The sequence below is a fragment of the Camellia sinensis genome, chromosome 15 (assembly GCF_055761805.1).
Source record: "Camellia sinensis isolate YWXY chromosome 15, ASM5576180v1, whole genome shotgun sequence".
NCBI lineage: Eukaryota > Viridiplantae > Streptophyta > Magnoliopsida > Ericales > Theaceae > Camellia > Camellia sinensis.
The window spans coordinates 22,821,048-22,848,054 of NC_138975.1; the positions used below are offsets into that span (position 1 = coordinate 22,821,048).

Consider the following 27,007-nt stretch of genomic DNA (forward strand, 5'->3'; position numbering starts at 1 on the left):
TGATGAAAGTTTTGCAATGCAAATGTTCGATTTCTTCAGCAAGAAGAGCTTCTAAATCCCAACCTTATAGCCCATTTTGGACCAAAACTATTTTAGACCTTAAAACCCTCTCTTTCAAAATATTTTTTCAAATGTTTCAATGATATTCCGAGGCTCGTATTTCATTAAATACTGTACTTTCGATAACCTGAGTAAGGACAAAGTGAAAATAAATGGAAGAGAGGTGAACTCTTTGAAAAATCTTTTAAACCTTTTATTTATAGGTTTGGAGTTGAAGAAAATTAGAGGAGAGAGAAGAAAACTAGTTGGGGAGATGGTTGAGCATGAAACCGTTGAGAGAGAATTGAGCAGCCTTCACTAAATTAGGTCCATCTCTTTTTACACTTAGACTTTAGTTGTGAGGTTGGCACCATTGGAAACTAGACTTCCGGGGCTTCAATTTAGACTCAAGAATGACCTAAAATTGAGTCTGGATGAAGGAGATATGCCCATTTGAAATTGGGCATGGAAGCAAATTTTGTTGTGGCTAGCAGGTGGCTGGTAGCCACCATTTCTGGCCGGCCGGCTACTGGTGTAAAGCCTAGATATTTTTACCAGCCGTCTTCCAAATGCTCCAGCTGTCCCTATATAGATATTTTCGACTGAGGGACTATTTTTTCTATATATAGAGGACCTCTCTTCTTACTTTCAAGGTTAGAAACATTTAGGAGTGAGGAAATAACTTTGGAAAATTCCTCTCTCTCTACATTTCTCTCTTTTTACAATTCTTTCTCTCCCTTTCTACTTGCATAGCCTTTGCCCAAACACTCTAATCAAAACCTAGAGAGCTTCTTGCTGAGGTGATTGGAGCTTGAATTTGAGCTCTTAAAGCACTTGAGAGTGTGAAATTGGTGGTTTATGACTTAAGAAGCATTCCTCTTCAAGAGGTATACATTCTCTTGATTTTGTACCATCTTTACACCACTTGTTTTCCATATTTTCTACTATTTTTTGGACTATTTAAAACCTGTATTTTTGGGCTGAAACTTGTGGTTTAAGGCCATTAAAGGTTGAGGGGTGATTCACCCTTCTTTGTACCTTGTTTTGAAGGCATTTTCTCTTGTGTTTCCCACCCTTACACTATCTTATTTTGAGCTTTTAAACACTGATTTTCAGAGTTATTTCAGTGGCTAAATATGGTTTGAAGTCCAAATTTAGAGGGGTTAGCTATCCCTCCTTGTGTCTTGCTTACTAGCCTAGCTTGTGCTATAATCTAAGCTATTTTTGTCTTAATTCCAACATGTTTTAGGACTTATTTTAGACTGTTTTAGCACTATTTTTGGTCAATAGTTGCATTTGAGCTTTGTTTTGCATGCTTATAGTGTAATTGTCCTCATAAGCTTGGTGTTTTAGGCTTTAGACACCATCTTATTGGAGTTAATTGTATTTATTTATGGCTTTCCATATTTGTGATCACTCTAAATCATCTCTGCAACCTCCCTCCTTTCTTGTCTTTTGTTTTTCTTTGAAAGTGGTTCAAACAACTTGTTTGTTTAAAGCATGAGATTGAGATGTCATGCTTGATAATTTAATCCGTTTGGGGTTCATTTCCAACGGTATGATGTCTCTTTCATGCCTAAAATAACACTTGGTTTGAGCTTTTTTTTCCATTTAGAGGACTTAAACTCACCATTGGACTCAATTGATTAAAGGATGGTTGGTAATTCAAATGGAGTAATTAAAATGGGACTAAAAATAGTGCAAGACAATAATTTGTTTTGTGTTCAATCGGACATAAATTGAACACATGGAAGCTTGAGGCATTTCATACTCATTAGTGATGAAATGGTTCAAGTATCTAAGGTCACCACTTCCCTTGATCAATGCATAAAAGAGAGATGGTTTGAGTCTTATCATGTTGCATTTATTGAAATTGCACACTTTGGTTCATGAGCCGTCATGCAATGAAATTGCTTGAGTTGATAGTTTGTGGACCAAGTTTTGTCTCTCCTTTGATTTGTTCCGGAAAAGGAGGGGTGAGTTGTGCAGACAACCTTTGAGAATACCTTGTGCATGCTCTGTTTGTTCTCTATTACAGCAAGATGAACTGTGCAGCAGCGGCCAGCATGCCACCTTTGATGGCCGGCCGGACGGCCACTGATGTAAAATTCAGTAGTGTATTCTTTGAGTAGAGCAGAGTTATTCTGGAAGTGGACAAAGGTGTTAGTATTCTACTGTGCAACAGAGGCCCTCTGGAAGCAAAACAGTGACTTTTCGGGTGGAAATCGAGCACGTGCATGAGCATTCCTCGTGTATCGAGCATGTTTAAGTTTAAATATTTAGCTTAGATATTTGTTGTAATTAATTAGTTGTAGCTAGTTAATTTTGTAAAGAGTTGTAATTAATTAGTTAGTTAACTAGTTGTTCGATTTTTTCTTATAATTATTTTAGTTAACCAGAATAGTTAATTAATTTGTTGTAATAATTAGCTTAGCTTAGCTTAGCTAGTTAACTAGTTAGTTTATTCATTCAGACTCTCCTTTGTGAGAATGCAATGTAATAATGTGTATGTCTTCCAACCCCACGTCTTTCTCTCTTTTATTTACTAGCTTATGATGGTTAGTTTAGAGACATCATGTTTTGTTTAGCATTCTCCATGTATGCATCCATTTGTATTGCATGCTCCGAGGCTCGGTTTATCATTCTAACTTGCATTGTTAGTTTAATATTCTTTGAATACGTGCTTTGACCTCATGCTATTTAATTGCATCACATGCCATGATTAAGTAGCCGAGCCTATTTAGATTGCATATCGCATATGTTGCATTAGTCATATCGCATAGTTAGGAATCATGCATTTTTCTAACTTTTTTTTTTTTTTTTGCTTGGAGTACTAGGTGAGCCTTTACTCGCTTTAGCATAATTGCATAAGTGTGATTGTTGCCATCTCTAGCATGCTTGACATGAGGCTAAGTTCTTAAATGATAAACTGCTTGAATCCCTATAGATGAAGGCTAATTACTTGAATTAGAATAATTTGAGTAATGTTTATATGCGATCACTTTTTCAAGTGGTACATATTTCGAAACAATTTCAAAACAAACATGAATCAAGTGTTCCAATTCTTGCAAATTTAGTCTATACTTGTGTGTGTGTGCATCACATAGTAATGTTAGCCTAATAACCGGAACAAGAGCATATAATGTACATAAGATTCATATCATGATTAGTAGAGGCCGATCTTTGATCGGGTGAGTAGGGGTGCTCAATTCATGACTTTCCCTTCTCGTACCTAAGTTCTCGAGCCGAGACAATCTTGGTGATGACGGAAACGTGGCCTTTGGCACGATTCATGGGTTTCCTAAATTTTTCAAAAACATTTAGGTGGCGACTCTGTATCTGGCAAAGCAGTCAATTTTTAGCATTTTTTATTCAAAATCGATTTTTCAAAAAGATTTGTCGGTTTGGGACTCTTTGGTAATGATCTATTTCACATTGCACTTGTGAGATCAGATTCATAATCACGGGAGTCTGATACTGTAGAGCTTATTTCGACTTCCGAAAGGGGGCGTGAAAAAGTCAGGGTATAGTTTTTGGCGACTCTACTAAGGACTTTAGAGAACTTGACTTGAAATTCATGATATGAAATTTTATCTACACTTATATGTTTCTTTGCATTACACTTGCATTGGTGCGCTTAAGTCACTATGTTTGCCATCTGCTATTCTTGGATGGCTTGCCAGAGGCTTGCCCTAAAGTTTTCCAAAAGGCTGACCAGTCACGGGCTTTGCCATGATGGGAACACAACCCTTGGATCTAGACTACCATTGTATCATTTGATCCCCTTTCACTTCTTGGTGATAGGTGTGAGAGGTATATTAGGTAGTCTTGCTGAGGTACCTCTTTGACCATTTCACCTAACTGCATATAGTAAAGCCATAGAGACTGTTCCAAAGTAGGAGATGATGCTCTCCCATATGTAGGATGAAGTGATACCGCTTGTTTGAGTAGTAAAGCTGTAGATCACTCCAAAAGCTAGGACAGGGAAACCCTAACCTCTCATAGGGGTGTTTTGAATGCTTTTGTGCAAAATGTGAAATCTTTGGAAATGTGTGATGCAATCCTTGGAGAGTCTTAATCTTGAGGAGGTTCCTTTCAAACCTTGAGGGTCATATCAGAATCAGAATTTGGGTCAAAATCCATGGGTTTGTGATTGATATGGTGGAAACATACTGGAACCAGAACCAGGGCCAAAATTGTATCTTGCTTTGTTTTGACCAGTATACCTGGTCTCCTAATCTGATGGGGCATTTTGTTTTTAATGCCAAGTTTGTCTGAGCCAGAGAAAAAGTAGTACCTAACTCAGCAAAGGCCAAGCCCAATCCAACCCGGAAAGCCTTAATCCATCACAATCCATCCAATCTCAGAAAAAACCCACTTAACAAAAGTCCAGTCCATCTGATCTGCAAAAGGCCAACTCAGAAAAGGTCCATCCACTAAAAGCCCAATTCAGTCAAGCCCATCTAGACTAATCCAGTTAAGATACATCAAGTATAACCAGGTCAAAATCCTTGTCATTTAGCTCTCATCTTACACCCATCCATTTTTCCGATTGCCAACTCAACAGACCGATGATGGCTCAGAGTCTGAAAGAAGTTGTGGTCATGATAACGACGTTAAACCAGGGGCTTGCCATGCATGATGAGACCAATGCTGAAATGCAACGCCCATCTGGGGAATCTGCCACATATCCAGTCCTGGGCCCCCAGCCGAACTTTGACCCACCTTCACTAGCTAAAGATCTGCAGGGTCTAGATCCTCGAGAAGGCTTGGCTCAAGCTTGAGTTTTCAGACCCCTAGTGCAGCCTAATGAGGGACTTTATCCCCATGATATTAATGAGCTCGATCCAATCTTGTTGAAAATTGTTAACCTTGAGAAGCAATTTAAAAAGGCACAAGGCATTAACTCCATTCTTGACGTTGAGGATGGGTACACCGAGGCTGCCGTGAGGTTTCCAGACAGATTCAAAATGCCACACATTGACCGTTTCGACAGGTCTGGAGATCTTATGGTACATATCTGGCTTTTATTGGACGTCTTGAAACCGATGGGCCTAACTAAGCCTCAAAAACTCTCTCTATATGAAAGAACCCTGTCGGGTATAGCCACCACTTGGTACACAAAGTTAGAGGATAAAGTAAAGCAGAACCGGGAAGAGTTGGTTGAGGCGTTTGTCAATCAGTACTCGTACAATATCCTAATTGAAATGACCACCCAAGAGCTTGAAGCAACCCACCAGAACCTTGAAGAACCTTTTGTGGAATTTGTTGCGAGGTGGAGAGCAAAGGCATCACAAATGACAGATTGACCTTTTCAGAGGAATCAAGTGCGGATAATGGTGTAGAACCTTGAGCCTGATATGTTACGAAAGTTAATAATCGCTCCACTATTCACTTTCAAAACTTTGCATGAATTAGGGGTTCAGATTAAGAGTGCATTCAACAAATGGATTATTCCCAGAACAAGCGAACCGACAAGGAAAGTGTTTTCAAGGAGTACCAATGCTGGCAGTAGCACTATTTCCAAACCCACTGAAATCAATACTGTTGTCACCACTTCTAAAATTGCTAACCCGTTTGCCAATACCAAACCACAAACAGCCGACCCAACCCGAGCTCAGCTCAAGGCAAAACTTTCACCCCCCCCCCCCCCGCGCTCTATATGAGCCTAACCAGCGCACTAAAAGTCCTGATGGAAAAAGGATATCTCAATGCCCTTGATCCTCAACCTCTTCTTGACCCACTCCCTGCTAGACATAACCCCACCAAATATTGTGTACCATTAGCAGCACGGTCATGGCACCGATCGTTTCTACCACCTTCGTCATGAGGTTTAGAATCTCATCAACAACCAGATAATAGCTCCACCTCAAGACCCAAATGTTACCACCAACCCACTTCCTATCCATCACCAAGTATCTCCTCCCCGCCTTAATTTCATCCATGCATGACCATCTACCTTCAACTCCAGCATATACATCACCCCGGCCTATTCACCAAAGCCTAAGGTGTTCATTCCAAAAAGTATCAATTTGTGCATGATGGATGCACCCAATCCGGTTCGGGTGCGCCAAAAGCGCCAAATGGCTGAATCCACTACTACTGAAATGTTGGGAATAATTGAAGACCTTCAAAGAACGATGGCATATTTAACATTTGGTGTTTCGATCCCATCACCAAGCTCCTCAATCTTGGGGCGAGCTGCAATTGAAAAGGGCCGACCCAAAACTATCTTAAGTCTGGGTGATGACAGATCAACAGCAAATGGGCCTAGCTTCGATATAGCCACCCAATCCCTTGGCCAAGCAGAAGCAAGTGGCAAGAACAAAGCCAGGACAAATATTGATCCCTATGCACAACTTCGGTGAACTATTAAGGCTTTGAAGATCAAACGGTTGAACAAGTAGCATGTGCTTGAACTTGTTGCAAAGACTGTGGATGGCACTTTTGTCGCCCAAGGTGAGAGCATTTTGAATCAGGGGCCAAGCAATGGAAAGGGATGCTTTACCAGAAATACCCATCCTAATTCTAGTCCTAAGCCCACGAATACCCGATCAACACCTGCCAACCCATTTGCCAATATTTCTAAACCTAGTGTTTCCTCCTCCCCGAAACGAACCTTCACCCAACTCCATATGAGCCTAACTTGTGCATTGAAGGTACTAATGGAGAAACGGTATCTCAAACCCCTCAATCCTCGACCTCTCCCTAATCCACTCCCACCTACACATGACTCTACCCAATATTGCACATTCCATCAGCAGTACGGTCACTATACTGACCGTTACTTCCGCCTTTGCCATGAAATTCAAGACCTGATTGACAACAGGGTCATCACCCCACATGAAAATCCCAAAGCTGTCAATAACCCTCTCCCTGACCGTAATAGATTACCACTCCATAACATAAAACCCATATACAGCTTGCCAACAACCAACCATTACCCTAGCCAACACAGCATACCCGCTAATGAGCCCAAACCCATTATGTTCATTCCTAAATCTTTTGATTCCGATCTGAGCAAAAGGGACAAAATCTTTGAAAAGATGGAAAGTTTCTTGATCTTGGCGAGTTCAAGCTTGATGAAACAGTGGGCTCTCTACATATGTCAGCATTGGTGGTTGGAATGATGAATCTAAGTCTCAGCTGGGGTAATTGTCGAAAGCACGTGAGAAGGACCTTCTGAACTAAGGGCATGGTGTAAAGAAGCAATTGTTTCGATAAGAAGATGTGTGGGATTTAATCTGTGAGACTTGATTTGAAAGTCAAAAATCAATCCTTCTGGGTGTGGATGTGTATTGAAGGCAGGTCTGGACCTTCCCATGGGTTACTTGAAGTTGTTTTTGAAATTCTACAGATGGACTTGGAGAAGGAAAGCCCCTTTTTGTCTTAGAAATGCTTTTTTTGTTTTGAGTTGTGTCGTGTAAATTGTTGTGTTGTGAGTGTTATTTTCTTTGTCTTTTCTGACATTGTTGCGTCAGTCGAGTCTTTTCCTTTGAGTCGCTCTCATGTACCCTCAGGTCTTCATCTTTGTAAGAAAGTGTGAGTCAAGTTTTTGATCATTTTGTTGTGCCTACAGGAATGCATATGTGACCTTTTACAAATAGAAAAAGGCTTTGAATTTGTTTTTGAATTTATGTTTTTGAATAAGATTCTGTTAATAAGCTCGAGTATTGAGAATGATCCCTTGAATGGTTTAAGTGAATTCTGGACTTATTGGCGCAAAGGCATTCATGATTTCAAAAATTTTAAGCTGTTTCTTTTGCAAAACTTACAAAGATAGATTTAGAATTGTGCATGGTGTTCTACATTGTCTTGGGGATTCTCTTCGCTATTAGGCGATCATTTTGGCAAGCACAAGGCAGCTTTCAGACCTCAAATCATAGAATTTCTCCCATGGTGTTTTCATTATTTCGGAAAGAAAAAAAGGAAAAGAAAAGAAACAAAAGAAAGAGAAAAAAAAAAGAGGAAAAAAAAAAAGGAAAATAAGTCAACCATCAAGCCAGGGGCATTTATTGGAATGAAATCCAATCAACTGTGAGGAAGGGAACTTCTGTCTGAATTTGCGGAAGCCAATGCAAGAAGGTACCACATTGCGAAAAGAACCAACTCTGAAAATGGGGCGAAAAGAAAAGAAGAAGGCATGCATAAAAGAATGGAAAACCAAGCTCAAATCAAGAAGAAGCCAGTTCTAGTGTTAGGGCAAGAATGACCATTGATCAAATTCACTACAAATGTTATAACATTATCCTTAAGAGGCTCGCTAGGCCGAAAACTCGAAAGGGCGACCTAGGCAAAAGTTAGAGCATTAAAAATGAGAAATTAAAAAAATATATAACTCATAAGGTTGAAAACCCCGAAGGGGTGACTTTGGCAAAAATTAGAGCACTAAAAGGAGAGTATCAACACCTGAGTGAACCTTAGCCATGAACTATGTTGACCTGATTCCCTCCACCTGTTGAGTTTCCCAAGCCTTCGTCTGAATTCCCCAATGATGATGCTGCCCTCATGCTTCCCCTTCTTTCCAGCTCAAATGTTCCCCTCTCTAATATGTTCTTCTCTCCAATGTGTTCTTAACCCTGCTTGCCACTTCAGCACTAAGTAACACATCATCACCACCTTTACCTTCCTTTATTGTTTCCTTCAGACCTTCAATGGTGCCAGATAACATATCCAGCCTACTGTCGGAATTTGAATTCATAACCTTATTAATCTAATTACTGCCCAACCCTGTGATTATCCCTAATGGAAAACTTATCCCTTCACACACTCTAACTGGATAGTGGCTTCCTTTGCATTCGAGAGTTACCACCTTGTTAATAAACTCTTTGCTTGTTGTGATTATTCTTACTTTACCCCATTGAAAGGAAACTGGGTTACTTGTATCCTCATCCAGCTGAACTACTTCGCCCCAAACTCTCGCAATATTATTAAAAGTTCTACTGTTCCACAGATGAAAAGGTATGCCAAAACAGAATCACCACACATACCTTTCACTTTCAACCATTCTCCTATTTTCTCATTCCTCCATTGATGTGCACCACTCATATATCCACTCCTCCAATCTTACTTTCCAGTCCTTCATCTGTTCCACAGACTTGAATGTTAGCAGTGCAATTCCACTCCCCTCATCTCTGATATTCAGATCCTTTAACCCTCTTTTGCTACACTCCATTTTAAAATCAGAAAAGGTAAAAAATGCTTTAAGTTGTACCACTAGACTCTCGTAAAGCCAACCATTACATTTGTTGGTTGCCATTGCATTCTTTGTTTGACAAGACTGGTATTCTCCTTTCTTGATTCCTGCATCTTCGGATTATGATCATTACTTTTGTACGCTGCTATTCGTACCTTCAATTCCTTATCATCGCACCACTGCCCTTCAGTTTTTTGAACTGCCATACTTGCTGCGACCTAAAAATCATATCTAACGAACCCAAACCTTGTGCCTAGAACTTTCCTTCTCTTCTTCGGAATAAAAACATCCTTCACCGCTCCATAGTTGCTGAATAGATTGAACAAACCTCTTGGATCCATCGATTCTAGCAAGTTATCCAAAAAGACAATGAACATTCTTGGTCCCCTCAATCTAGCTTGCTGATATCCCACTGATCTTCTCCTAATCATAGGTTTCCACTCTCCTCCTTCCATCTTCTGTCACTATTAATTACGGATATTACTAATTGAATACATATAAATTCCTCCAACTCAGATAAGTTCATAGCACTCTCTATGTTTCTATTTATCATTTGTTGAATTTCATCAAGATATCAATTAACCTGAAAATTTTCACATTGAAAATACAAAAATACTTTCACAAAAATTATATGATGATCAAACAAATGGAGCTTGAGAAAGTACAATATACAAAGGATAACCATTCTTAACTTAACAAATCCATCTCAAATAAGTAAAATTGAGGATGGAAATCTGACTGATTTGAGATCTGATGATATCTTTTGAGCTGAAACTTAAGCTAAAAAACACTAACAAATATAAAAGACCTATCATGAAAACACATTATTCATTTCTATTAACCATTATCTTTCTAAAAAATATATTTAATTATTTTTTTTAAACTAACAACCCCAATTCTGTAGGTATTAAATGAATAAGAATTTTGGATGATTGAAAAAATAAAAAAATTCTCCAAATGTCATGATGCAATCACACAAAAAAGTTCATTTGAATTATTTAACAAAGATATCCCATTGTTGCTAACATTGAATATATCATTTGATTGGGCATAAACATATCACTTATGTAATTAATTGCTAATTATTAAAAATATTATATTACATCGTGAACATACTAAAATGTTAGTCATTAAATTTAACCAATAGAATGAAAAAGATATTTCTCAATGCATCATTCATACGTCCAAAAAATCAATACATCCCTTATCTTAGGGTTTATTTTCGATATAAAATTCTTTAACAGAGTAAATTGAGAAACGAATACATATGAATTAGATTAGAAACTTTTAATCTATATAAAAATATAGAGCAAGTTTACTAAAATGTACTATATATTTACATGTGATAGATTAAAAAATAGAAAAGCATAGAACAGGCACTACAAGAATTTACACATTTGACGACCACTTTTGCCGACCAAAAAAATTTTAGTCGCAAAAAAATGACATTTGGCGACCAAATATTAATTAGTCGCAAATGATCATTATTTTTGGCGACCAAATATTATTGGTCGCAGAAGGTTATATTTTGGCGACCAAAAAATATGTTGGTCGCAGAAAGCGATATACTTTTCCCGACCAACTACAAATTTAGTCGCGGAAGGTCACATATTTTTTGGCGACCAAAAATTTGGCCGCAAAAAACTTATTTTCAACAACCAAAAAAAATTAGTCGCCAAATTAATACTTTTAGCGACTAATATTTTAGTCGCCGTTGATTGAGATTTGGCGACTAAAAAAATTTGTCGGCGATAGAACCTGTTTTTGCGACTAATTTGATTTTTGGTCGCTAAAAATTTGGGGAAAAATTTGAAACATGGGCGGGAATTGAATTTCAGAAAAAAAAAAAAAATAAAGCCCTGATCTCCCTCCCTTGTCTCTATCTAAAAAAAGCCCTAATCTGTGTCTCTCTATTGGCCTGCCCCTCCCTTTTTCTGTGTTCTCTATCTTAATCGGTGCCCACTCTCTCTAGCTCACCAAAGTCCCTCACCACCATTGCTCACGTCGCTCGCACGTCGCCACCGCTGCAAATCGCCATCGCCAATAATTTTCTACTTCACACTGTTGATGCATCAATTGAACCCAGATTGGGGTAATTTGGTTTAATATGGTGATATGTAATAAGTTTCTCCTAATATTGGATCCCTAGTAATCAATTTCCTTTGTTGAGAAAGAACCCAGATTGGATGTCTCTCTTTCCTTTCTCTCCATCGGCATCAATTTTCTTCCTATGAATGAAGATCAATCGAAAACGACAACATCGATCGCCTCCTTCTCGTCCATTCCGATCTCTCCTCTCTCATTCACCAGGTAACTAATTCGTACTTCTAGAGAGAAATGAGATAGCAATTTCATATTTGATCGAACAATGGTTTGCGGTTTTTCTGAAAATTTTATTGCGGTTTTTCTGAAAATTTGCTACACTTATCAGTGATTTGTGGCGAAATCCCAACTTCTTTGCTCTTTATTCTCTCATTGTTGCTTACTGTGTCTTTTCTTGATTTCAAATTGCATCAATCTCCCAATTTTAGGATTCATAGATATCTCTTTTAGTCCGTATGAGAAATTTATTTTATCTGATTCAATAATCGTCAGTCGTCGAAGTTCTTTGTTTTGATATCTCGCAATCGATGGCTTTATTAGAATGTATAAAGCATTTGATTCAGTGTTGGTTGAGTGAAGCATGTGAACCATGATAGTTTTGACTTGTCATGATCAAAAGCTTCTGTTTTCTGCCAATTTTCGCACTGCTCGTTTTGTTTTTTTTCCCCTTTTTTATTACTTTTTTGTTTGATGATGAGCATTTTACATTTGAACCCCATTTTCTCTTATATTTTCTGCTTTATTTTGTTTCTGAACTAAATACTGAAAAATCTCACCTATCTAATCTCAGGTATGTCGTTCACTTCAATGTAATTGTAATTTAAAGCTTCAATTTGTTGCTCTCTCTCTCTCTCTCTATTGGTACCCATTTGGCATTGTCAGCATTCTTGGTGTTTAGCTCCCTGACATCATAAGAACATTTTTTATTGAATGCCTTCTAGCATTCTCTTGTATGGAACCCAGTTTTCTTCTTCTTTCTGCTCCTTTATTCATAAACAAAGAACTTGCATGATATCAACTAAATCAAATTATACAAATTGACTGGAAAGTTTTAGATATGTTGAGATTTAATAACTGTTCTTTCTTGATGGTAACTGAGGTTTATTTATTATTTACTTTATCATTAGGACTATACTAACCTTGGAAAGGAATTGAAATATGATAGTGTCTGACAGCTGCTAATCCTGCTGTTGATGACTTCATTAGGAGTCCCACTCTTTCATTCTAAGCTGCATTCTCTTTTTATTATTAATTTTTTTTTCTTTTCGCAGATATGTGACAGGTTTATTAACCGTAGGATGTTGAGTTTGCGCTTTTATGTTGCCTGTGATTTCCATCCTTTGATTACTTTTTATCATCATCACTAGTTTGTTTTTCTTCTATTGGTACCAAACATTTTGAATTAAATGGTCATTTTGCTTACTTGATAATCGAAGTTAATAAATCTGTCTCTTTGCTAGGTGGGATGATGTCATTAGCTGTGAAATCCAAGACAAAGGATTCGGTTAAATGTGAAGTAATTGATGGTGGAGAACTAAAATCAAGGCGACATTTAAATGTGCGTGGAAAGAGTGCAACCCTGCCTTCGATAACAGGTTTATTTAGTTTTTATGTTGTACCGCTGTTGATATGAAGCATTTTTTTTCAATCTGTCTTCTTTCATGTTATCAAAAGAGCTTTTAGTATCTAATAATTTGCCACCTGCTCATGCCATCTCTATAGACAAAGACTGGGAAGATATCAAGTTTGGGGTGGACAAAAAAGTTGATTTCTATGCTGTTTCTTTCGTGAAGGATGCCAACGTGGTCCATGAGTTGAAAGATTATCTTAGAAGTAATGTTTTGGTCCATTTCGTATAAGGGATACTTCGACTGTTCTCTTTTGTTTTTTTGTTTTGTTTTGTTTTGTTTTTCCCTTCGTTGAACTTACAAATTTCTTTTGCAGGCTGCAATGCAGATATTCATGTGATTGTAAAAATTGAAAGTGCAGAGTCTATACCAAATCTTCATTCAATACTTACTGCATCTGATGGGGTTAGTTATGGTATTTGTAATGTTTTCTTGTAAATGTTTATGCTTGCGAGTTTGTGCTTTTTATGCCTTCTACTGACCAGTTCATTCAGGTGCCAAACATGTTTTTTTCTTTTTTTCATAAATTAACTTTTTAAATCTCAAAGATATTAGAAATAAACTTGTTTATTAGTCTAGCATATACTTGTTTTCTTTGAGCTATGGATTTGAAACATGTGTACAAACCTGTATGCATTCATGTGTGTGCGTGTGTGTGTATGCAAACATGAGCATGTATATATAGATTACATACATTCTCTCAAAGTTGAAGATCGAAATAGATAGAGCAAAAATTTTGATAGCAATACCTTTTTTTTATTTGCAAATCCTTATGTGGATATTTTGTCACATGAATGAAGAGCCAATTTTCATTGCACTTTAGAGGGACACAATTTCCCAGAGGACTTGTTGTATTGCTTTGTTTCTTGGATTTGCTTATGTGAATTGTGGCAGTGTATGTTTGTGCTCTTCTTTGTTAGTAAAAAAGTCAACGTTTTATTTTTATTATTGCTATTTTTCTCAAATGAAAAACTTGTATGAATTTTTTTCCCATTTAATTAAAAAACCAATTCCCTTGAAATTCCAAATGTAAAATGGCTTTAAAGTAACTATAAGCAAACAAAATGGCTGTAAGAATCCCATGTTCAAAGTTAAATTCTTGGATTGCATTTATCATAATTCTAACTTAGAGCAGCATGTATATGCGATTGTATGTATGGCATATTACACAAAAATCATATCCTCTCTTTCCTTTTATGATTCAATTGTTTCTCAAAAGTAATTTTACATATATCATGGTGTTTCTGTTGGCAATTATCTGATGCTTGCACACATGTTCATTTCTTTGTCATTATTGAAAGGTGAAAATTTTTTGCTGCAGCTAGATGAAATTTTTTGCACACACGAGCACTCTGACAACTTTTAAAAAGATTTATAACATGAAAATGATAATGACTTCATTTTTAATAAATAATAGGACATGCTTGGTCATGTGTCCGATATGTGTGGGTGTGTGTCTAACAAGTGTCTGCGTCCAACGTTGAACATGGAAACAACACCTTTTTAGAAGTGTTTCTGCTTTTTAGATGGTGGCTTTTATGTTTTATTTTTTTGGTTATAAATCTTTAGTGGCTGCGCTTTGTTGAATTTATGTTGCATGAATTACTAGATATGCTGGATATTCTTTTTGCTTCCGCAAAGAAGCAGGTTCTCATGGTCGCGATACTCTTGGGATTTTCCGAGTTCACCAGTTTGAGAAAGTGGAGCAGTTCTGCCTTACTAGTTTTAAGTTCAAATATTATGACAGATTCTTCACTCTTATAATAATAATAGATATATTAAGTTCAAACACTCTGTAAATTTGTCTTAGCACCACCGGTACATAATTTTTCACTGCATCCAAAAACTAAAATCCAAGCAACCCTACATGGGACTTCCAAACCAAATGATCCTCTACTCATCCCTCCTCCTTAGTCAGCAACAATGGTGTATGATACTTCAAATTTGGTCGAAATTGCCACTAGTTTCGATTTTTGGTGAAACTGGTTTTCACTGGACAAGTCCAATCAGTACACACACACATATATATATAGTCGAGACGTGTGAAATTGAGATTAATTTCTATTCATTAAGCCAACCCTTATATATAACCTTAGGTATGTTGCTGCTATTGCCCATAAGCACTACACATTTCACACAGCAGAAGACACGACGGAGATGGGTTGAGATTATGGAGAATGTTCTTTGGATTGCTTCTGCAGTTTTTATCATATACTATGGTGATAGGCATTCCAATTTTATTGTCATCTTGTGGCACGATGATCGGATTAGAAGGTAAATGCTTATGCTTAGATTTTTTATTATCCATTTATTGCTTTTTTTATTAGTTCTTTAAGCATGTATAGAGGACAGTTAAAAATTCATTGTTTGGTTGTTAGTAGTTAAGGTTGCCATAGTTTCTAGTCTTGAATAATTGGAAGAATTTAAAATTCGTTTTTTTTTCTTAGAGGCTAAGATTGACATAGTTTCTAGTGTTGCATAATTTAAAGAATTTTATTAGACTAAGCTTTGGTAGCCGCAAAGATGATGAGAATTGGTGCATTTTTGGTAGCTACAAAGATGATGAGAATTGATGGATTTTTGGTAGCCCCAAAGATGATTAGAATTTATGGAGTTTTGATAGCTGCAAAGTTTGGAGAATTTATAATTAAACATTCTTGACAGGACCACATTTACCAGTTAGTAATTTTTGGCTGTGTAGGATGTTTTCAAATTCAATTATGCAGTTATTAAAATTTTGAATTGGACATATACATATTTGTTAATTGTCCATTGTAATGGCATTTTGTTATGAATTGTATGCTATTTCGAAGGATTTTGCAGGGATAAAAAGAAGGATTTTGCTCTAAGTGCATTTCCTAAGTACTTTTTCGGCTGAAATATGGAATAAATTGATTATTACAATTTCTAAGTACTTTTTCATGGGTATGAATATTTATCACAGACATTTTATTCAATTCTTGATAGTAATGAAGCAATGCACACTGAGTAGGGTACAACTGGCATTTCTGGTGTGCCCTGCATCAGTTGCTGTTGTCTCTGTGCCCTATCTGCTATGCTGCTTGTTGCTATGTTCAAATACAGTCTTGACGCTGTTATGCTGCTATTGTTTGTGTGTATGGCCTATCTGCTGCTATCTTGAGGCTTAAATCATGAGGCATTACTGATCTTAATGATGGTTGAGTCTGTGGCTGCATAGGTCTGCTCTGCTGCCTACTGAACAGAGTTGCTATGCTGCTGATTGCTGATATGTTCAAATACAGTCTTGGTTTCTGCTGTGTTGTAATAATTGCTCAGATATGTTTAGGCTATTCTTGGCGTTAGGACTGAGATATGTTTAGGCTATTCTTGCTCAGATATGTTTAGGCTATCAGTCTTTGTTAGTGTTGGGTAGTGGTCCTTGCCAAATCACAACTTATGCACTGTGTCTTTTTCTAAAAAGGAAACTTTGAAAAGAATTTTGGCATGAGAGTATTGCCTAAAGAGATTATCCTTTTTTGTAAAAGGAGGAATTTGTCACCAGATATGATTGCTTAAAAATCAACCAACTGGTTTCAACATATTACCTTTCCTTATTTGTTAATTGACAGCTACCAACAATAAAAGGAAAAATAAGTTCAAGGTCTTCCTGAAGGAACTTTTTGTGGTATGGGGACCAGTGTTTATAATACTTACCATTGATTTTCATTGATTTTTGTAGTGTGATATGCAGTTTGTTTCTTTTCCTCTTCCTATATTGATTTTTAGATCTATCTTTTGGATCAGCACCAACACTACGATAGGCTGCTTGAGTATCTTGACACGACCACTCCATTTTCTGGATTTGGCATAAAAAAGATGGGAGAGTCTAAGGTTATATTTCTATATATTTTTCTTTGAGTTTTTGTTTTGAGAACATCTGTCATGTATTTTTGTAACTGTTTATGATAGTATGAATTATGAAACATTTAATAATTAATTTCTATTCAGATAATTTGATGGATATTCATTTAATAATGGAATTATCTTTTTTATCTCCATTAATTGTTAAGTTTCATAAATAGTTCCAGCACTTCAATTAATTTCTTTGTGAACATTTTTCCTAGTATGTTCTCTTTTTATTCTTTTGCTCACTAGAAATGATCTGGCTTCTGTTGTCTTCCATAGGTTCAACGAGTTAATACTTATGGGTAAGGAAGCTTCTTGTTCCTCTATTTTTTTTGGGTTTATTTTCTTTGTGTTTCTTGATTTAAATAAAAAGATTCCGGAAACCTAAGATGACGGCATCATAGTTGGCGAAAACATTGCATACCGGTATTTTTTTCACAGTTTAACAGTGTTTTAGAAATGTCGGGAAAGTAGATATTATTATTAGTGTTAGTGCAATGCAATACACCATGTTACTTGCTTGGTAGAATAATGACACTGAATTGGTCAATGCTCTGTATAACTTCTGTATTCTCCGTTTCTTTGCGGCAGCATGCAGCGTGCTCATCTGCAGATGGACGACAGACAATCAAAAACAGCTTTAGAAGAGGGAAAACTCGAAGATGCAGTCAGTTGTAGGGCGAAGGTATTTAATATCCACAATCATGTGATATATTTCCTCTGGGTATATCAAAAAGTATTTAGATATATCGGTATATTATGTGGCTGTAGTACTTCTCTGATTACCAGGCTCTTGCTGTAGTTTTGTAACACACAGGAAACTTTAATCCAATTTTTTTTAAAATCCGTTCGTGTATTTAGCATTTTTTGCTTAACAAATTGTTGGTACGCTTTATAAAGTTCACCATAACAAGAGGATGCCTGATTTAGTTATTTTTGTACAGGTAACTGGTGAAGGAGATGACAAATATTTGATTGCTACTGCTGAACAGCCACTATGTGCTTATCATCTAGATGATTGGATCCATCCTTCACAGCTACCAAATGAGGTTATAACTACTTCCATGAATGATAGTTGCCTTTATGGCTACTAAAGAATGTTGGAGCATGGACACAGATATGACACGATATGAGTACTCTGACAACTTTTAAAAAGATTTATAACATGAAAATGATAAGGACTTCATTTTTAATAAATAATAGGACATGCTTGGTCATGTGTCCGATATGTGTGGGTGTGTGTCTAACTAGTGTCTGTGTCCAACGTTGAACATGGAAACAACACATTTTCAGAAGTGTTTATGCTTTTTAGATGGTGGCTTTTATGTTTTATTTTTTTGGTTATAAATCTTTAGTGGCTGCGCTTTGTTGAATTTATGTTGCATGAATTACTAGATATGCTGGATATCCTTCTTGCTTCCGCAAAAAAGTAGGTTCTCATGGTTGCGATACTCTTGGGATTTTCCGAGTTCACCAGTTTGAGAAAGTGGAGCAGTTCTGCCTTACTAGTTTTAAGTTCAAATATTATGATAGATTCTTCTCTCTTATAATAATAATAGATATATTAAGTTCAAACACTCTGTAAATTTGTCTTAGCACCACCGGCCCATAATTTTTCACTGCATCCAAAAGCTAAAAGCCAAGCAACCCTACATGGGACTTCCAAACCAAATGATCCTCTACTCATCCCTCCTTCTTAGTCAGCAACAATGGTGTATGATACTTCAAATTTGGTCGAAATTGCCACTAGTTTTGATTTTTGATGAAACTGGTTTTCACTGGACAAGTCCAATCAGTACACACACACACATATATATATAGTCGAGACGTGTGAAATTGAGATTAATTTCTATTCATTAAGCCAACCCTTATATATAACCTTAGGTATGTTGCTGCTATTGCTGTTGATCCGTTCTTGATGTGCTATTGCATTTTTTTTACAAGTAAAAACTATTATATAAAAAGGCACCGAGGGGGCACCACCCAATTCTTGATGTGCTACTGCATTATGAGAAGTTTAATTTCTAGCAAGTGACCAAGTTTGATCATAAACTTTTTAATCATAATTTTTTTAAACCAAGTTATAGACAAATTCCTGTCATTATTCTTTTTCTTTTATTGAAGACTATTGGTCTATTATATTTCTACGCATCCTTGATCATGTTAAATTTATTTCCTCATCTTCAAATTCTTCAAATTCCTCACTAGCTTTTGGCCTTTTATCATTCTGCAGGTTACAAACAGTCGAGGAGATGTTCTCCAATGTAGTCATTACATGCCTATTGTTCGTCCAGAAGGAAAGGCTTTGCCTTGTGTATTAATACAGGTTATTAGAATGAAGTAAATGGCTGAGCAAACTTAGAATAGTTAGAATGAAGTAAATGGCTGAGCATGTCACAAGTTATGTTTCAAATTGTTATGCTAGATGGATGTGACTTGTGAATGAAAATTTAGAATAGTTGTATTGTGTCGAATGTTAATGAATTATGTATTGTGTCGAATGTTAATGATTCAGTTAATTTGAATGATGCTTTAAAATTATAGGTTTATTATGGATTGAATGAATTATTAGGAATTACAGGTGTATTGTTTTCCTGTTTTGGCGACCAATTTATTAGTCGCGACAAATAAATAATTTTTTTTCCCAAAAAATGACAATTGCCGACCAAAATAGCTCTTGGTCGTGGAAACTCACTTTTGCCGACCAAAAGATTTGGTCGCGAAAAGTAACAAATGGCGACCAATTTTTTTGGTCGCGAAATGTGATAATTGGCGACTAAAAAATTTGGTCGCAAAATGTAATAATTGGCGACCAAACTTTTTGGTCGCGAAATGTGACAATTGGGGACTAAGAAATTTGGTCGGCAAAATATTATTTTTCGTGACCAAAGTGTTTTGGCGACAAAATAAATTAGTCGCGGTAATTAAATATTTAGCGACCAAAAATTTAGTCGGCAAATCCAACTTTTGCCGACCAACCACAATTTTGGTCGCGAATTACTTTTGCCGACCCTCAATTGGCGACCAAAGTAGCGACCAAAAAAATTGGTCGCGGATAACTTTTGCCGACCAAAAATTGACTTTTAGCGACCAATTTTTTTGTTGCCAAAAGTGTTAATTCTTGTAGTGAGGTATATTAAAAATCAGTCAAAAGTACTATATATTTACATATGATACTTAAAAACTACAAAACAATAAAATTATACTGTAAAATTTGAATAATAGATATTGTAACAACTTTTTAAATAGATGACAACTACGGATTGGAATCGTAAACTTCAGGGAAAAAAAAAGGTTATAAAATAAATAATAATAAAAAAATTAGAAAAATGTTAAGATCCTAAATATTTTATCAAATGTTGTGGGACGCATACTATGTGGATCCCACATCCATGTGAGACATTTGGTAGAACATTTGATAAAACATTTAGGATCCCTAACATTACTCTAAAAATTAAAACATAGTAAAAATGAAATTATAATTACTAATATATATTATTTAAGGAAAAAACTGAAAATATATAACCATCGCGAACATAATAATTCTAAATAGGATTTATAAATAATTTTTCCTAAATGAAATCCCAAACACAAAATAGTAAGTGATATTCTTTCTCTAATATTGAGGGTTCATTTGGAAAGAAAAATAAAAGCTGCGCTTTGCAGCTCGCCCAAAAAGTCAAAAGTTGACTTTTTTGGTATCAAAATTATTTGGAAAGGTAGCTAAAAGCTACATGTAAAATTACAATTATACCCTTCATGATTACATTTGTGGGCTAAGGCAAAATCCTTTGGGTGGGGGAATTATGATCATTTGAACGTGATGAGATAGTATAAACAAATATTTACTAGAAATGCCAAAAATTAACTTTTTATCAACTTCCTTTGAGTTTCAAAAAAGCCAAAAAACTTGGTTTAAAATCAAAAGTCAACTTTTAACCATATTCTCAAAACACCCCTGATATTATCTTTCAGTGAAAAACACCATTGCACATGTGAATGTCAGAAAAATAATTTTGACATTTTAAAAATGAATGAGGCATCCCTCCGGTCTAAATAGTAGATTGGAGTGTCCATCTTAGTTCTTTTGAGACTCATTTTAAATCTGTTTCACTGATTTAAAACATTTAAATTGTTTCTTGAGTAAATTATTTATATAAAAACTTATATTGATTACATATTAGTAGCCATTTGGATTATATACTTGTAACATTTCTGAAACTAGAAAGTAAAGGGTGGAGTGTGCACCAACTTATCCAGGATAAGGAGAGATTGGGTAGAGAGACTAGTATTGTGAAATAATCAATTTCGTAATGGCGGAAAGCTGGGGCTTATTTCTTTCCAATGAAGACACTAAGTTGGAATATCAGAAGAGTAGGAAGGCCTGAAAAGAGAAGAAAAATCAGAAATCTTCTGCTTGATAAGGCAATAGATATGGCTCTGCTTCAAGAAACAAAACAATCAAGCACTACTAATTTGTGGGTGAAAAGTATTTGGCCAAGAGATAAGATAGAGTTAATGTCTGTGGATGCTGTAGGACCAGCAGATGGTTTAATTTGCATCTGGGACCCTAAAGTTTTCCAACTCTCAGAATGTTGCAGCAGTAGAAATCTCATTCTACTATCAGGTAAGATTCATAACTCGTTTGATTATGTAATTGTCAACACTTATGCTCCCAATGATGTATTAAGGAGAAGGAAATTATAGGTGACCCTACTAAACCTGAAAAATTCTTTTCCAATACCCTGGTGTCTTGGTGGGGATTTCAATGAAATTAGGAGTGTAGGGGAAATGATAGGAGTATCATGCAGGGATAGAGGAATGAAAGAGTTTAATGATTTCATAGATAATTGTGAGGTGGTGGATGTGCCAATGCCAGGTAAAAAATACACTTGGTGCAATGCTCTGGATGAGAATAAATGGAGTAGAATAGACATGTTTCTCATTAGCCCTGAGTGGTTGGTGAGGTTTAAACTCAAACTTTGGGGTCTTTCCAGATTTGTATCTTATCACTGCCCACTTGTACTCATGGAGGATGAAAGGGGCTGGAGGCCTAAACCATTCAAATTTCTGAATGCATGGTTCTTGCACCCAAACCTTGCTTCTTTGGTGGAGAACACTTGGAGAGAATCACAACTGAGTGGGTTTGCTGGTTTCATTTTGAAGAGAAAATTACAAACTCTGCAGTTAGCATTAAAAAACTGGAATAAAAAGATTTATGGTAATGTTGCGAACAAATTAAAAGATACTGAATCCGATCTCCATGACCTTGATCTGAAAGTTGAAACAAGACCTTTGGATAAGGAAGAGTTGAAGATGATAAGAGAGAAAAGAAATGAAAAATGGATATTGAGCAAGAAGTTGGAATGAGAATGGCTTCAAAAGTCTAGGCTGGATTGGAACCTGAAAGGGGATAGGAACACTAGATTTTTTCATGTCATGGCTAGTAGCAAGCAAACCAAAAACACTATCAACTCCATCACAGTAGGGGATGTGATATTTGAGGAGCCAGATTCTGTCAAGAATGAGGTGTGGAACCATTTTTCAAACCTGTTCATAAATGCTTGGAAATCGAGACCAATCTTAGCAGGGAACTTCAAGAGTGTTAGGCTTAGTGCCTCTTTTCATTTGCTTGAAGCAGAATTTTCTGAAGAAGAAATCTGGGCAGCAGTTAGAGATCGTAATGGGAACAAAGCCCCAGGACCAGATGAATTCAATTTGATGTTTTTTCAGAAATACTAGGAGGTGCTCAAAGATGAAGTTCTCAAATTTATGAAAGAATTCTATGTTAGTGGCAAATTGGTCCCAGGTTTAAATAGTTCATTCATTACTCTCATCCCAAAAAAGAACAAAGTTGTGACCCTCAATGAATTCAGACCTATAAGCCTGATTGGCTCTGTATACAAAATTCTTTCTAAAGTCCTCACAATTAGACTTAAACAAGTCATGCCTATGGTAATTGGGGACTCCCAATCAGCTTTTCTGGGAGGTAGGAACATTCTTGATGGAGTTTTGATTGCAAATAAAGTTATAGATGGCTGGCACAAATCCAAGAAATCAGGGTTGCTTTTCAAATTAGACTTTGAAAAGGCTTTTGATTCCATCAATTGGAATTTTCTCTTTTCAATGCTTACAAACTTTGGGTTTGGTCAAAAATGGATCTCATGGATTCAAGAATGTGTCTCTATTGCAAGAATTTCAATACTTGTCAATGGCTCACCAACTAAGGAGTTCAGCCCTCAAAAAGGTCTCATACAAGGCGACCCCTTATCATCATTCCTATTCAATTTGGTTGTTGAGGCACTAAATATACTCTTTCAGAGAGCTGTGGAGCAGAATTTGTTCAAAGGGGTATCTATTGGGACCAATCATGTACAGCTCTCTCATCTACAATTTGCAGATGATTCTCTACTGTTTTGTAAATCTGATCTGTTAGAAGTTCTTAACTTCAAAAGACTCCTCAGGTGTTTTGAAGTGGCATCAGGTCTTAAAATCAACTATCATAAAAGTGTGGTTTGTGGTTTGGTATCTCTAACTCTGGTCTTGCTGAGCTTGCATCCCTGTTGAACTGTAAGACTCAAACACTTCCAATTAAGTATCTAGGATTGCCTTTGGGTGCTAATCCCAGGAGACAGAAACATGGCAACCTGTTGTTGATAACTTTAAATTGAGACTTGTTGGTTAGAAAAGGAGGCTTCTTTCTTTTGTTGGTCGATTAACCTTGGTGAAAGCAGTGTTGTCAAGCTTACCTGTGTATTACTTGTCTCTATATAGGTTGCTTGAAGGAATTGTTAAGGAGATAGATAAAATCCAAGCTTCATTCTTATGGGAAGACTCAAATTTAAGGCGGGAAATCCACTTAGTGAAATGGTTAGAGGTAACTAAGAGTCTAAAGCAGGGTGGGCTAGGCATCAGAAGAGTTAGGGATGCGAATGTGTGCATACTCCTAAAGTGGTGGTGGAGGTTTGCTTCTGATCATGCTTCTTTATGGAAGAGGGTCATTTGTAGCAAACACAGATTTCTTGGAGGGAAATGGTTCCCAAATCTCAGCCCAAGCATCAATTCTTCTAACATATGGAGTGGTATTGTGGCAGCAGTGGAGCAAAAAGAGTCCCTTTTACAATACTATGTCAGTAACCTACAGTTAAGGTGGGCAATGGTTGTTGAATCAGGTTTTGGTATGATACTTGGTGTGGAGCTCTTTGTCTAAAAGATGAGTTCCCTCGGCTTTTCGGATTGTCATTAGATAAGGAAGGATCACTTAAGGACTTTATGGATATCTCTGGACCTTTTGAGAACTGGTTGTTCACCTTTAGGAGGCCTCTCTTTGATTGGGAAAAGAATGAGCTAATCAGACTCACTGACATCTTATCTTTAACCCCTTCATTGAACTTGGAGGCCCAAGACAGTGTAGTTTGGAAAGAAGCTAAACCAGGGCAGAGTCTTGTATTAGATCTTTATAACCATACTAACATTGTCTATGGAGGTTCTGATATATCTAATCGAATGGTATGGATCAAGTATCTCCCACCCCAAGTGCAATTCTTTGGTTGGCTTGCATGGAAGCACACGCTTAAAACTTCTGTATTCTTACAATGAATTGGTGTCTTGGATAAGTCTACATCTACCTTGTGCATTTTTTGCAAAGCTGAGCAGGAAACAATTGAACATGTGCTAATCTTTTGCCCTATGGTGTGGAGAGTCTGGGCTGGTCTGTTACAATGGTGGGGGTTACTTGGGTAGTTCTAGACTATGTTCAAAGTCTACTACAATGGTGGTCAGGTTACTACTATAGGAAATCTGAACAACGAATTTGGTGTGCCATACCTCTAGTGACTCTCTGGAAACACAAAAATGAATGTTTCTTTTAAGCTTCCCCACCAAAACTACAGGAGTTGCAAGAGCTCATTATCACCAGGCTTGCCATGTAGCTGAAGGCTACTTCCAAGAAGCTTCATTTTTCGATTAATGATTCCCTATATAATATCTCAGGTGTTAGGCATTGTATTCAGGGCTAGCTAAGTAGTAGATTGCTTATATTTGCTTTGTTGTTGCTGCCCTACTGTTTTTGGGCTGGTCTTGTATCTTTGGCTGTATTCTCATCAACCTTGAGGTGTACTTGCAAAATGATTGGGCATTCTTTGCTGTACCAACCTAGTTGGGATCGTTTGGTGATGCTTTGATGCTTTGCACTTCGTCATCCTTTCTTTGATGTTCATATGTTTGTATGGTTTCAACATCAATAAAGGGCCATTTTTGCTGTTCAGGAAAAAAAAAAAAAAAAAAAAAAAACTTATCCAACCATGACTTACAAATTCATCCCAAACGGCTTAGTTTAAATAAAATTCGAAAAAAAAAGGGATGTGCGGCTTGTGTAGTTAGAAAAAGGTAAATAAAAAATACAATCCTTAAAATTTGTTTAAAGTATTGATTATTTTTTGTGGTTTAAAAAATTATAAATATCTATTTATTAGAATTTTTTATGTAACAGAATTAATTAAAAAAATAAAATTCAGAATTGTTTTCCTATACAATAATAAAATTGCTTAACTTATTAATTGAAACATATTTTTAGCATCATTAAAAACTGTTAATTGACTTAATGATTTATTAATAAAATGAATAATTTGTTATGAAATTAAAAATCTCAAGGAGTGGAATGTAACTTTTAAAATCACAGGAGCCGGTTTGTATTTTAATCAAATCTTAGGGGATGTATTTGTAATTTACCCTTAAAAAAAAAAAGAGCGTGCGGCTTGTGAGAGATTCACCTAAAATGATGTCGTTATCTTACACATGAACGTGGCTTCATCGCAGCCACAGCCGCATGTCACATCCCTACAGAATTCTCCAAAAATATCCAAATGAGAACTTGGAAGAATGGATGGCAATGGAAGAATCTAGAACTTCCTAGTAAACTCTAGCACATAAGAGACTATGGAGAATTCTAAAAGGCCTTAGGGAATTCAAGTATACACATACTTGTACATATATTTAGACTTGTAGACATTTATAGATATTTCTAGAAAGCATTTTAGAATGATCTTGTAACTTGTAAGAAGGCTTCCATGGGAAGCTTCTACATACCACATTTCTTGTGAATTCTAAAATGCTCCAAGGGAGCTTATAAATACGAGAATGGCTCATTTGCTCCAATCCATCCAAGAGTTGTAAAGCATTCTCAAAGTAAATGCAAAAAACATTCTCTCAAATTCTCATTGTCTTCTTACTTGCCTTTCTTGCAAGTTTGTGAGTTAAGCTGACTCAGCATCATCAAATAAGGCTTGAGATTGTCTAAGTACCGCACAGAGTGCTTGGGATTTACTAAGGCCATGGCACGCAACTGTAGTTGCAGTTTGCTTCATTAATGGGGTGACACCTCCTGGTGCAAAACTCCATATTCATATGATCTGGAGATACAAAATCTCTTTATAATTCTACTCAATTTACTTAAATCGATCTAGTAGAGCATCTTCATTGTTTTATTAAATTTAAATAAAAAATTTTAAATGATATGATGCATTTCAATAATAAATTTAAAATTTTTATCAAATCTTATTACAAGTTCAGTTGTTCAGAAGGACATTCAAATGAATGTCTGGTGCAACGGCCACATATAAAATTTGATAAAATGATAAAACTCCTCTCTTTATTTAATATCAATTTGATAAAATAATTGACACTAAATTTTAATATAATTTTTTATTAAATTTGAATTTAATGAAACATTTGATAAAACGCTGAGGATTTAAATGAATGAGTTTGAATTGAGCGTGTTTAAATGAAAAGGCCCATTTTGACCAGTGAAATTAGCCGATTTGACAACCCCTAATAAAAGCTTCTTTTTTTTTAATTAAAAAAAAAAAATTTCTCCTCTCTTTCTTTCCCTCACAAAACTTTTCACAAATTTACCATGCAAATTTACTTTTCTTATATTTTTATAATGCTAATATTTATTAATTTTTTTATTGGGATTTGAAGTGGGACATGATTTTGATTCCTCACTAAGCTGCTTTATTTTTTGCATTATATTTAGGCAAAATTGACCCATATTTTAATATTTATAATATAATTTTATTTTTAAGTACAAATCCTACATTTATGCTCAGTTTATATGAAATATATTTTGATACGGGAAATGTAAACCATATTTTGTTTTTATTTTTTTGGTACA

At 36.0% G+C, this 27,007-nt stretch overlaps 1 protein-coding gene across 3 annotated transcripts; it reads left to right on the top strand.

Annotated features, from left to right (window-relative positions):
- Positions 1-11,105: 11,105 nt before the first annotated feature.
- On the top strand, positions 11,106-19,372 carry LOC114311835 (uncharacterized). Of its 3 annotated transcripts, none has more exons than XM_082908948.1 (10): positions 11,106-11,327; positions 11,410-11,545; positions 12,799-12,933; positions 13,061-13,171; positions 13,283-13,371; positions 16,732-16,818; positions 17,113-17,135; positions 17,425-17,518; positions 17,778-17,882; positions 19,067-19,372. In XM_082908948.1, the coding sequence occupies exons 2-10, from the start codon at positions 11,470-11,472 to the stop codon at positions 19,175-19,177; spliced, it is 831 nt and encodes a 276-aa protein (XP_082765074.1). In that variant the 5' UTR covers positions 11,106-11,327; positions 11,410-11,469; the 3' UTR covers positions 19,178-19,372. The 3 variants fall into 3 exon arrangements, with proteins under 3 accessions (XP_082765074.1, XP_082765075.1, XP_082765073.1); XM_082908949.1 differs by having other exon boundaries at positions 11,417-11,545; XM_082908947.1 differs by having other exon boundaries at positions 11,107-11,545.
- Positions 19,373-27,007: the final 7,635 nt, after the last annotated feature.